Source organism: Sciurus vulgaris (assembly GCF_902686455.1).
Source record: "Sciurus vulgaris genome assembly, chromosome: 1".
Lineage (NCBI taxonomy): Eukaryota > Metazoa > Chordata > Mammalia > Rodentia > Sciuridae > Sciurus > Sciurus vulgaris.
The window spans coordinates 154942816-154956638 of record NC_136461.1 but is presented as its reverse complement, the minus strand read 5'-3'; the positions used below and the strand labels follow the sequence as shown (position 1 = coordinate 154956638).

At 34.6% G+C, this 13823-nt stretch overlaps 1 protein-coding gene across 2 annotated transcripts in view; it reads right to left on the bottom strand.

Annotated features, from left to right (window-relative positions):
* Window positions 1-1901: 1901 nt before the first annotated feature.
* Window positions 1902-13823, bottom strand: part of PKIA (cAMP-dependent protein kinase inhibitor alpha) — a 95618-nt gene continuing 83696 nt past the window's right edge. For both annotated transcript variants that reach the window (XM_079116023.1, XM_079116024.1), the window contains 2 exons: window positions 13420-13597; window positions 1902-9283 (listed from right to left, as the gene is read on the bottom strand). In XM_079116023.1, coding sequence (XP_078972149.1) covers window positions 9204-9283; window positions 13420-13570 — 231 coding nt within the window. In that variant the 5' untranslated portion in view covers window positions 13571-13597 and the 3' untranslated portion in view covers window positions 1902-9203. The remainder of the gene's footprint in view (window positions 9284-13419; window positions 13598-13823) is intronic.

The window sequence follows — 13823 nt, the reverse complement described above, 5'->3', positions numbered from 1 at the left end:
GGTCGCACTAAGTTACTTGTCATCCTCCTGCCTCAGCCTCTTGAGCCATCTTTCTTTATGTTATTTCCTGTCAAGTGATATTTCTCCTCCAGAATCTGTATAGAATGTTTCATGTTTATTATTGCTTATCATCTTCAGACATTTATTATAAATATGTACATGCTTGTGTTACCCTTTCTATTAAACAAATATAATTTAATGACCTTTTAGGGTCCACTATGACTTAGCCTTTGTATGCAACTTAAGAGTTCCCATCTAAAACTCAGAAATAATTGAAAAGTATTCCCAATACTTATATCTCTTTAAGAATATTAAAGAAAGTTTATTTTAGAACCTATAAAAAGCCTTTTATCTACTTTCCAATTGTTTCATTCTCTCTTCATTGAAGCCTCTTATATATCAATCTCCCCCAAACTATTTTTAGAAACCCCAGTTTCATTGCTTTCCCAATCCTCCCTTTAACTCATAGCCCTCAAATATGCATGTTGACTTAATATTAATTCTAAGTTTTTTGTCTGTTTCAGTCATTATCTGGTTTACCCACAAAAAAGAATAACTCTGGCATTGATTCTTCATGCACAAATATTGTTTTTCCTATTAAACCTTTAAACTGTGTATCTATTTTCTTAATTCTGTGTTGCAAGAGTTCTGGGAGTCAACTGAGCCAAAAGTAAATTCTAATGGGAATGGAACTTCAGAAAAGTCACCTTACTTAAAACTATGTTCCTCATCATGTATTTCAGTTTCTATTAGTTTATTGGATTTTGTGTTCTTAATTTTACTTCTTATTTCATCAAATAAAGAGACTTAAAACTTAATAAGTGCTTAATATTTATTCTTAACCAATTTGGTGATTTACTGGATTTCATTTAGGACCACCTGAGAAGGCAGGTTAAGTTCTCACTCCTTAGCTATAGCTATTTTTACATGACTTTTTACCCTTAAAATTAATGGTTAATTGTTTTATGAATTCCAAAGAGTATGTGGGATAAAATAAAATTTAGATATTCAATAAGACAGTCATAATAGTCACACAGTCCTACTCAAGTGATGTGTAAAATAAATCATGGCAAGTGCAAATGTGTTGTTAGGAGTTACCTACATCATTACCTTTGCCTGTCTTATTTCTTTCTTTCATAGTCAAAAAGTACTATTCTATAGTCCTGTTATATTTCCAATGTTAATTTAATGTTTTTTTCTAAAAGACACAATAGTCAGGAAAAAGACTATGTTTCTCTATATTTTATATATCAGTGTGGTTTCTTTCTTGAGTATATAAATATATGGTCCTTGATCTTTTTCTGTTTTTCTTTTGTTTTTCTAAGAATTCATACCATTGAGGTTTATCATATTCTTATTGGACCTCCTATTTATGTGTAATATTATTAGTATATTTTCATTAAAGATATTCTTTGAAACCATAGTGTATAATTTTTTTAAGGCTTCAAGAAACCTTCATGAAGATCTTCCTTTTGACTAAGGTGTTGTATAGACTAAGGGAATAAGTATAACATCTTTCTCTTGGCTAATCTTAATTCCAGAAAATTGATTCTATAGAATGCCCAGAAATGTCTTTACTGGTATCATTATTTAACTGGGTGGCTTACCCTCATTTGCTCATTTATTTATGTACTACCCTTTGGACATCTTATCTCTGCAAGTCATATCTAATGTGTGTGTGTGATGTGTAACATAAAATTTGAGATACAGATTTATAACGTTACTCTATAGCAGAATCTATAAGAAAGGTGGTAGATATTAAACTTTGAACTTCTGCAATGCAATATTTTGTAGACTATTTTCAGCCTTCAACTTTATCTTTGATTTGCATGTTCTTTCAATTGATTAATTGTAAATCATATCTTAATAATATCTTGAGCTTCAAAACGGATGACACCATCCATTTACAAATATTTTTTGAGTGTTTAATAGACAATGAGCATACAAAGATGAATAGAGAACTGCTGACCTCAAATAGCTCAACTTACTTGAAGGGAGATGCATGCAAACAAATAGATTAAGTAGTGAGACCTATTTGCAGATGAAGTGTTAGGGAGCAAAGAGTGTGAAACAGCTAATTTCCTATGGCAGGCTTTGGGAATGGGGAAGCAAATAAAAAAGTCTTTAAAGAAAGGATGCAATGAAGCATCGTCTGAAAGGATCAAAGAGAATTTGCTATGAAGCATGAAGAAAATCTTGAGAACAACAAAAAAGTCAACACATCGATGTTTTGTATAAGTACACAAAAAATTATCTGCCTAAACTTAAGGATTTTTAATTAGGGAATGAAATGATCAGACTTATGTATTAGAAAGATACATCTGGTTGCAAAATGAATAAGGAAGAGTGCTGGATGAGGCAGATCCTGATGAGAAGGTCATTATATTATGTCAGACAAATAATGATTTAAAGGGTTGAATTGCAGACAAAAAGAAGCGGACAAGAAATAGTGAAGAATTAGAATTGAACTAACAGAAATTGAAGGAAGAGGAAAAATTTAAAAGGGTCTAAGAACTTTGGTGTAAGGTTACCAGGAAACCAATATTACCATTATATGAAATTTGGAATATATGGGAACAGGCAGGTTTGTGAATGGGATTGTATACTGGATTTCATGTTGGATCACTGAATTTTAAAGTGTTTTTTGTTCTTTGAAAACCAATGTTCAGCTATCAAATAGGTGATCAGTAGTAACTTCTAGGCTGGAGATGAAGATATGAGATTCACCATTATAAGTGTGGTGGTTGGTGGTGAGGATGTGGAAGAAACCATCTAGAGAAAGGGTTAAGAAAAGAGGAAAGAGGACAGAATCCCAGGGAACCATATATTTAGTAAGGAAGTAGAGAAGGTGGCAATAATCAAGAGAAGTGAGGTGGTGTCAGAAAGGAACAAATAAGTAACTAAATAAAAACACCTGGAAAATAAAAATTTTTTAAAAAGCCAACAGGTAAGCAAATGAAGCATTTCAAAAGAGAGTTCAGGGTGAAGTAAGTTAAATGCCAGTGGGCAATCTAATAAAAATCTGTTTGACAGTTTGGATTAATCTATTTGTCTAGGCTTAATTCAGAGAGGTATAGGGGGACTGTAATTGTGCTTGTATAGAACTGCTGTTGAGAGGAACTAGTGGTATCATTGGCCGTCATTCCAAAGTCTAATGTAAAACATCATGAAATGTCCTCACCTATTTCTAGTTGTCCAGGCTTTAGGTTGGTGCCCACATGTAACAATTACCCCCATGAAGAAATGAGCACTACAGGATCTCAGGATGTTAACAAAAGCAAAAACAAGAGAAAAGACCCTATGAGGAGACTGTCATCATAGGGTAAGAACAGTCTTATGGAAGGTGCTATCCCAGAGAGAGAATCGACTTTTTCTTGAAAGATGTGAATTCTATCCTGAAGAAGAGCTGATGATGCAGCTATACTCTGTCCTAGTAATGTCAATTAAAATTATAAAAACATTATATTTGATTTAATGCAAAGTTTGAGTCCTCTGAATCACTGTTACTTTACTTTCCACATTGGCTATGGCTTTCGTGATAATTACTTAAGTCTAGGTGCTACTAAAGATGTCATTGATGATGAGAAAAATTTAACTGCATGTCAAATTACAGAAGGATAAGAAGTGTTTTAGTCAGCTTTTTTGCCACTGTGACTAAAACACCTGACCAGTCAATTGTAGAGTAGGAAAAGTTTATTTGGGGGCTCACAATTTCAGAGGTCTCAGTCCATAGATGGTCTACTTTATTCCTCAGGGCTGGAGGTGGGGCAGAATATCATGGTGGAGGAGTGTGGCAGTGGCAGGCAGCTCATGATGATCAGAAAGCAGAGAGAGTCAATTTTCCAGATACAAAATATATATCCCAAAGCCTACCTCTTTCAGCCACACCCTACCTGCCTTCAGTTACCACTCAGTTAATCCCACCAGGGATTAATTCACTGATTGGGTAAGACTCTCACAACCCAATCCTTTCTCCTCTGATCCTTCTTACATTGTCTCCCATGTGAGCTTTTGGGGGACACCTCACATCCAAACCATAACAAGAAATGAACATGAAAACAGGGAACAGATTATTATTTTGAGAAACATAACTCAATGAAGGTAAAAGAGAAACTTGAAAACTCGAGCACATTTGTGGGAAAGGGGTAAAGTCAGTGAAAAGAAAAGGACAATTAGTAGTCCCTTTGTTATGGCCAGAAGAAAATTGTTTAAAAACTTCAGATGGAGGAATAAAATCTTAGCAAGAAAGTTAGAAGTTTCTTTTTCCCTAAAGACATGATGAGAAAACTGTGCAGCACTCATGTCTAACTAAACTGAGGTTGTAAGGAATGAATAAGCATTGCAATAAACTTTTTACAGCCATCTGGAAGGCAAGTAAGGACAAGGGAAATGGTTTTATTGGTTTTATTTTGGGCAGAGACAGCAGCAAGTCAGAAAGTGAGCTCTAGAGCACTGAGGTAAAAAATTAATAATGGATTGTAGATTAGGAGGAAGGTCGCTTGATACGATCAGAAAAGAGATGTGCAAATTAGAAAGTTGATGGGTTATGTTCAGAGTTTTGTTCGTTTTGACTTTACAGTAAGAGATGGTCAGCATGACCACATCCTCAACTAGACAGACGTAAGAAATATACTGGGAGAACGACACTAGAATTGTGCAGTTAGTTTCACTGGCTCACATTACATTTGCCCCAAATCCTTTGGTAGTGTTTTATCCTTGTGACCTGAATAAGGTGAACTTAAAGGTTTCCATCCCTTTTTGTCTCTTTGGTTTAAGAACTTGTTTAGAGCCAAGTGTGGTAGCGCACACTTACAATCCAGGGACTCTGGAGGCTGAGGCTGGAGGATTTCAAGTTGGAGACCAGACTCAGCTGGTCAAGATAAGAAATATAAAAGGATTGGGATGTAACTCACTCATAAAGCATCCCTGGATTCAATTCCCAATACTGCAAAATAAATAGATGAGTAATATCTCATGATTTAAAAAACAAACAAACAGCTATCCTGCTTTCTCTTAAATTCTACCTTGGTCTCTGTTTGATCCTTATTGCCCAGATGTAATAAAAATAATATAACTAAAAAGAGAGCAATATTAAGATAAAAGAGGTCAAATTCTCTTTGCTTCTTGACCCCAAAATGTTATCCTTAATGCAGTGAAACCATGGGTTTCTGTGAGGACTGAATTTTGTTGCTGACTCATTTGAAAGTCTTGCAGTAGTGTAGGTAGGGTGGGTGTATGGGAAACCTTGAATTTCTTCTCCATCAGAGGCTCTTGAGTGGTAGAGGTGCAGGTGGGAGGGAAAAAGTTATTAAATCGTGTAGAGATTTATTTTAAGGGAAATATGAATGTATCCATATGTATGTGGGTAAAGGATGGATGTTGTAAAATCTTTCAGGGGATCCTGATAAACACCCATTTTTCTCTTGATTGGAAATCACCTCCCTGCAGATAAGCAAGTAAGAACTGTAGGTCTGATGTTGGGGCTTCAGTTCCAAGAGCTGAAATGGTTCTGGTTGATTAAGTCCAAGAAGTAGGCTGCTAGAGTGGAATAGAAATGAATATTACTGAAGAAAAAGCCAGGAGAGCATACCTAGAAGGATATATACATCCTCTGCAAGATGGCTGCGGTTTTGGATTTCTCCTTTATCACCTGCAGCACCTTCTCTAGCACCAAGTAGAACAGAATGTGTTCAATAAATACTCTTAATAGACTGTATATTTCAGAAAAATGTGTTACCTTTAATATCAATTATGTGAGCATGCAACATTGCTAAATACAAAAGTCATACAAGCTCACAATGACTGTAGAGACTGCCACTCTTTTTAATTAAAGAACAATTTAGGGTATTCTAAGACATTGTAAACCAGAGATCCTTTCCTGTTTTCACTTGATTTCTATACATTTTCTCCTTGCTACTACAGGTTTCACTCAGAAGCTTTCCTGCCTGGCATTGGCATTTCTTTACCCATTATTGCTTCTCTCAGGGGAAACAGCAATATCATTCATCTTCTAAAATGGTACATTGCCACCATATCTGAGTAAATCTCAGGTGTAGGGCATTTACAGAGGGCTGCTCTGGATGTATTGCCTAAGAATTAGAGGCTGTGATTTCTGTCACTGATTGGAAGAAGCATTTCTATGAACTTAGGATAAAAAAAGTGTTAGCACTGGATGTTTACAATTGATAAAAAAAAAAGTTTGACACATTCACACTTGTTGCAAATGAGTCAAAAACTGAAATATTGCTTTTCTGGGCAATTAAACAAAATTAGTAGCATTTGACATAAGAAATGCAAAAAATGCTAAATTTACAGACCACATGTCAGAAATATACCTTCTGTGATGTATATTCCCTAAAATAAGTTGTAATCAACTTTTTTTTTAAAGTATGCTTTCTGTAATCTAGTTACAACTCTCTCTCTCTCTCTTTCTTTAAACAGTATGCTTTCTGTAATCTAGTTATGTCTTTATCATTACCAATTTAAGTAACCTTGAGAAAGGCAATTCCCCTTTTTGGTACTCAGCTTTCTTTTCTAAAATATGGAGACAGTGCAAGTACTTCTCCAGAACTTCCCTACAGATAAATATATTCTGTAACTGATCTTTAATTTTATGGCATGTGCCATGGAGAGTTTCTAGGAGATAGAAAAATGGACTCAAATTTTAATTTTGTCACTTATTCACTTTTTAAGTTGGAAAAGTTACATTTTTTTGAATGCCAATATGTGAAATGGAATAAAGATACCATTCTAACTGAATTGTTTGAGGATTAAATGGGATAATATGTGGGCAAAGAGATCAGTACAGGAATAGAGATCAGTACAGGAATAGCTAGTTTACAGACATCCAATGCCTATTGTCAAATCATTCCTTTGGTTTCCTATCTTTTCCTCCTCTCCTCAAATTCAGATCCATGCATATTATTGACTTGCAAACTAAAAATATTAAAATAAAATTTGGAAGATACAGTGCAAAATTTATGTTGATGCTCTGGAAAGTCAGTTTTTATCTTCCCAGCTTGGGAATGTCTCTGGGTTTGTATACAGCAGACAAAGTAGCAGTAAGTGTTCAAATCAAACAAAGCTCCATATGACTTTGCATTCGAGCACTATTTATGTATATTCAAAGACACGCATGGCATCACATGCATTAATAATAGTATATCACATAGGAATATAAACCTTCCACATATACTCAGCACTGATTTTAAACTTTGCAAAATCACATGAAATCAGTTTGGAATTCTACAACTTTAAGGAGGAAGAGAAATTTAGATTCCATAAGAAAGCCATCAGGATAGTAAATGAGGACATCAAAAACCAATTACATGGGTTGGGTGTTTGAAACAGACTACCAGAGATCATCGAAAATATTCCCAGGAACTTCTGTTCACACTTGTGAATCTATTAATAGATGGATTTGTTTAAATTTTCACCAGATATTTTGGCCTCTGATGGATTAGATAGAAGAAGTAATCTAAAATTTAATCTGTCCTCTGAAAGACTCAAATTGTTAACTTTCTTTTGTATGGTAATGTGATGGATAAATTAAAGAGCCTCATGCCCTTATCTCGGCCAATGAAAATGGCTGTAAAAGGAGATGTGAGCAGACTTACCTTTCAGTCTTTCTGTAACTACAGAGAAAGGCTGAGTTCCTGGCTTAACCAGATAGATTACCTTTTGAAATGCTGATTTATTACCTACTGTACCTGGAACTGTGCCTACTCCCTGAGGACAACTTAGTGGGATCTTAATTGTGAAGAGACTCCTGGTATCTGCTATTTGTCCAGTAACTCATGAGCCATTGGCATATTACTGGTTCCTTATTTATTACCACTGACAAATGACTTCATAATACTGACCAGAAAGATTACACAGGTCACAGAAACTTTCCATAAAAGAACCATGATGTCAAAACACAGCATAGGCTATCAACAGTATTAGTGAAAATTTTGTTAGATTCTAATGGTGATAATTACTGTATCAGAATGCAATTTAAACTAATTATTAGTAAAAGTTTACAAACATTAAAAAGTGCATAATAACATTTGGATCTGAGAGGGCTGGAAAAAAGACATGAAAAACAGAGCACAAGGGCTTTACTTTTGTGATTGGTGTCCACATGATTGCAAGGAGATCACTTTCTCCATCCCTTTCAACCTGGTGGAGACAAGTTTTTCTCCAAATTTAAATAGTAGCATATAACATTGTGAGATATTTGATTCCACAGAATCAAATTGTCCAGTTCTTGGTATTTATTTGGTTTTCTTTTTTGTACTTTCTCAATTCTCCAAGTTTCTTAGAACTAAAATTAAGAGCATTGGTTGGGAGAAGTCCCCCAGTTGGGAAGGAACAAAACAACTTGACAGATTGAATTCCAGTCTGTGCAGTCACCAAACAGACTGAATTCAGGTAATATTCACATTGATGGATATTTTCAAATGCCTGTATAATAAAGCAAATGAGTCTTGATGAAACTTGCAGCTTAATTCATCAATACACAATGATGGAGGGGAAGGATTGTTATTAAAAAGTGTGTTCTGTTCTGTGCACACCACCACACTATGAAAAAAAAAACAAAAACAAAAACAAAAACCCAGGCAGCCCTTTTAAAAATGAGTGGTATAAAAATTCACAGTAATGTACATCACTTTTGTTTTTCATAAGCAATCGAAGAAGGGGGCAGTGCTGAGCATCTATATTGTACAATACAAAACAGTGTAAAGAACACAGCAGTAACACACAGATACATAATGCTAAAAACGGTGCTTTCTAGATGGTTCTGTTACTGGGTGAATACTTGAGCCAGAGATATTTAAACTCTGGGGTTCAACCTACCCTTTCCAATTAGACACAATTAAATCCTCTGACATTGTGAGGGGCCAGATGCTACAGGAATCATCATCTAGGTCAGTGCTACTTTCTACAAGCATTTCATCATATGGTCAAGTGAAAGGATCCATACAAAAATGACATCCAAACACAAGCCACATGATATCAACCATTACTAATGACAGAGGTAGAGAAAAGTCTGTCTGCAGCCACAGCCTCTGCCCCCATTTTTAACATGATAATGAGCAGTTTCCTGGGATGCAGCACAGCCATTTTCTTTTTCCTCTTTTCTCTCATGGAAACAAATGCATTCCAGCAAGGTCTGGAATTTTGCCACATTGTCAGGTGTTGTTAGAGGTCAAAGTGGAGCTTTAGCTTTCAGATTTTGCTGCTTCTCCCTGGGCTTCTCCACTTTGTTCTGTTGAATTTCGCTGTGCATCATCTTCGCCTTCTGTAAGAGAAAATGAAAAAAGGATGAAGGCAGAATAAAAACTACTCTTTAAATTTACTAACTCTCAATATGTCATACTGGAAACTTCTGAAAAAACTAAAGAAGTCAAAATCTTCATACAGACAAGTGCATTTTCTTGGTAGTCAGTTCCCATTAAGGATGTAGCACAAATTTTGAAAGCCAGGCTTATTCTGTGACGTTAGGACAGCATGACTCAAAAATAAAATAATATTTGGATTTTTGGAGTTACTTGTGATTGATAGGGGACAGAAAGATGCAAGTGGTGTGAACATGAGGTTAAGGGAATAATTTTATAAAATAGGCCCACTGTGTTGAACCTCCACATGCTTTCTTTTCCAATAAGCAATTTACCTGCAGCCCTGCCTGGCTTAAGTGAACAGGATATGTCACATTCCTCAGCAAACTACCTGTTATCTACAGGAGAAATACAGGCCCAAAATGATGTCAATAAGAGGAACCCATGTTACCCTGAATGGGGAGACTTGTTATCCTGTCCATAGTCTAGATCCTGAAACTCAGGAAGATAACCATAAAATCTGTAAGAATTTATGGTTAAGTATCCAATTAGAACCAGTCAGCATGGGCCAAAGTGACGTAGAGTTGTCAAGGCAGTGGATACTTGAAAGTCTGATGTCATCCTGCTGTCAGTCAGAAGTCAAGAAGTGTACCTGGGTGGTACTATCTGGAAACTTCCTCTGGAATACCAATAAAATTGAAGTGCAGGAGAGATATGCTGTTCCTTTTCTCTGAGAGGACCCACTCAATCCCCTGAGAGTGTCCCCTTTCTCTTCAGTAAACTCATGCCTATTGCTCAGCAAAATGTTTGAAATCTTTCTGATTTGATTGCAATAATTAGAATTTGAAGGGGAGGTGGTGTTCCTGCTGCCTCAGTTTCCCAGAAGGCCCCAGCTCTGTAAGAATGATCAGTTATGCTTTTGATAAATAGCGAGGAAATATCATGCCCAAGTCATGCCACTTAAGTGTAGCTTCACAGGATGAAGAAGTCAGTAGGTCTTTAAGCAGATATCAGGGGGAGCATATTTTTTTAACCTTTTGATGTTTGTCATATTTGAAGAAATATTTAAAAGTTGTATTTTCCATTATTTATAACACTTGAGAATAACTCAGCTGATTTCTCAGAGGTCCTATTAGTTTAAATTAAAAGTGATAGTAGAAAATGAAAGGACATTATGTCAGTTGGTCTATCTCTTTTCCATAGTGGCTTCTGGCCTGCCCTTAGAGAATAGATGCACAATTCTAATAAGACCATCCTCATAACATCCTTGACTCAAAACATTCAAATATTTGAATGTGTCATTTGGTTATTGGGCAACCAATATGCCTTGGTGGGCAAAATATTTTGGGGTGTTGCAGTAACAAAAATTATATACTAGCAGTCTGTTATCATAATTCAGTGGACAGAGATAATTATACTGGTCCATTCTTTTTTTTTAAAGATACACTTTTTTTTTTTTTTTTTAGTTGTAGATGGATACAATACCTTTATTTTATTTTATATGTGGTGCTGAGGATCGAACCCAGTGCCTCACACACGCCAGGCAAGTGCTCTACCACTGAGCCACAACCCCATCCCCTACTGGTCCATTCTTTAGACAATAAAGTTTAAAGTCAATTTACTCTTTAGTCTTGGAAGGTACACACAAAACATTTCACTAACCTCTATTGATAATAGGTCCTTAGGGAAATTTTAAGTAGTTCTACATAAAAATCATATTCTATTCTAAATCTGTACCAAAGAAGTGACCAAGCATTAGTTATCATTGTTTGTACACTATTCGTATTGCTAAAGTAATGAACAGGCTCCCAAGATGTGCAGATGGCCTGAATCTGAGATGTGTAGATTAGCATGCAAGAAGAATTTGATAAAAAGATCTTGATTACTAGAGGAATGAAAGCAAATTGCAGCAGATGTAAGACAGTAGACTATTGAAGGTTGACAATGATTGCATAAAATACATAAGAAACGATTCTCATGGGGATTGGGACTTTCTAGGTGTTAGGGGATACTTCTTAGGACATTATGTTGCAAACAGAGCTGTAGCCATATAGATGTTTGTTAACAAACCAAGGTAAACACAGGCAGCGGTACTACTGAGTATAAACTAAAATGCGGAACACTTAGAAATACAAAGGATTCTTACAATGTTAAGCAATGTTAAATTTGCTATTATACATTTTTCATTTTTTGTATTTTACACTTACATATTATATCATTATTAATTGTAGCTGTTGATAGTTTGCTTAGTTCTATATTTCATGATTTGAAGAGAAACAAAATTTTGCAAGGTCCTAGGGAATTGCAATTAATATTGTTGAAATATATAGAAAAGGAGATATATAGCAGCATGAAGATATTTGATTTATTTTAAATTACATAATTAGATATTATATAAATGTCAAATTATTTTATTTATATTTGTCAATATAAAATCTTATTTTTTACTTATAAGTCTTCATATAATTTAAATAATGTTAAATTGATTAACTATTAAGAAAGGTCTTAAGGCTAACAATTCTTAATTTCAGGGAAAAAAGAAATTATACTGTGATTAAAAATGTCCTAATATTAAGGGTGGCTAAAATTAATGAAAATTATTGAAGATAGCATTTTCATGTTAAACATGAAAATATAACTATGATAAAAAACAAATTCCCAAAAACAAATGAAAAAATGTATTTACTCATTTTATGACACCAAATTATAATATCCTAAAGTCTTTTTCAGAACTGCTTTGGAAAGTAACTATGGTGAGTAATAGTAGAGAAGCAATGAAACCTAAAATATATAAAGGTCTTTATATTCCAAACTGGTGATGCTAAAGTTTTATTATTAATCTTAAATTCAAAAGTTATATCTGTGACCTACTGTCCTTTAGCCATAGAATAAAATTTGTATTTTAGGTCTTATTGCTGAGTTGCTTTATTAATACATATGTAATATAATTTAGTTCTCTAACAAGCTAAAGGCTTTGTCAGAGAAATTCTAATAGTGAAGACATATGAATGTTACAAGTAGAATCAGAAACTGTTAAGTTCTTTCCCACATACAAAACACTATGGCTTAATTGTGAATATTTTTCACTTTTAACTGTTATTTTTGCACAAGTCTTCTCAAATAAACACATTCAATTTTGATATTTGCAAAAGCTACAGATGGAGGAACTAGCAGGTAGCTTATTCTTAAGATTAAGGTTACCAAGAATTTTAATTATTAAACTTTTTTTTTTCTTTTCATTGGTGAAGTCAAACTCCTTGTATAAGATTTTAAAGTCCAGTAATGAAATATTTTTTACAAGACCATTCAATCATGAAAGGAAAACCAAAGAACCTTTTTTAACTAAGAGTTACTACTTATTTAACAAACTTTTATTTCCATCCTCAGTAAAACTGGTCCTGAGCCCTTTTTTTCTGAAATTATTCTTAGAACTGAAGTCTATCGGTTTCACTTAAGAATCTTGTTTTTTTGTGTGTGCGTGTGGTGTGTGTTTTGGGGTACAGGGGTCTGAACTCAGGGGCACTCAGCCACTGAGCCACATCCTCAGCCCTATTTTGTATTTTATTTAAAGACAGGGTCTCACTGAGTTGCTTAGCACCTCACTTTTTCTGAGGCTGGCTTTGAAGTCACAATTCTCTTGCCTCAGCCTCTAGAGCCACTGGGATTATAGGCATGTGCCAATGCACCCAACAAGAATCTTGCCTTAATGATATTCTATCTACTAAATATCTACCTAGTAAAGTTAGAGGAGGCCAAAATCATAAATGATAGGAGCTCCAACTTTGTTACATATGCTACATAAACAATTTTAGAGCTTTTATAGAAATTAGGACTAAAATAAAAGCCATGTGTTTTATTGATTGTGTTAATAAGTCAGATTAAAGACTTGGCATTTGAGTGGGAAACTGTAAAGAAAAGTCATTGAAAACAAAGTAGGAGTGATTAAGAAAGTAGTCATATACTTTCATCTTGCCCTAGACTATTTCTAATTCTTTCTATTTGATTACTTTAAAAGGTGGCTTTTTATACCTCTGTTGTAGTTAGTGAAATTCTGCATGTCATTTCATGTTCATAGAGAGATGTATATGAGATGACTCACCTGTCTTGTTGATATCAAGACCTGCTAATTTCAAGGCTAATTCATTGCTGTTGCCACTTGCAGAGGAAACCAGGATATCATGTATTGCATTTCTTCTACCTGTTCTTCCTGAAGCAATAAAATCTGCATATGTAGTTTCTACATCAGTCATTGCTAACAAATATCCACATAGCAGGGACTACAAAAAAGAGGAAAATTAATAGGTCAATATAATGGTAGTCAATGGTATAAATTTAACAAAAACTTTTTAAACTATTGGTCTTCAATATGCATGTGAAACTATTGTTTACATGTTCACAAAAGAAGGAGTGCTTTGATTCTTGTGCTAAGCTTTTAAATCAAAGATCAGAGAGCTTGTGTGCAGGGTTTTATAGTAATATTTAGGATTTATGGATCATATGATC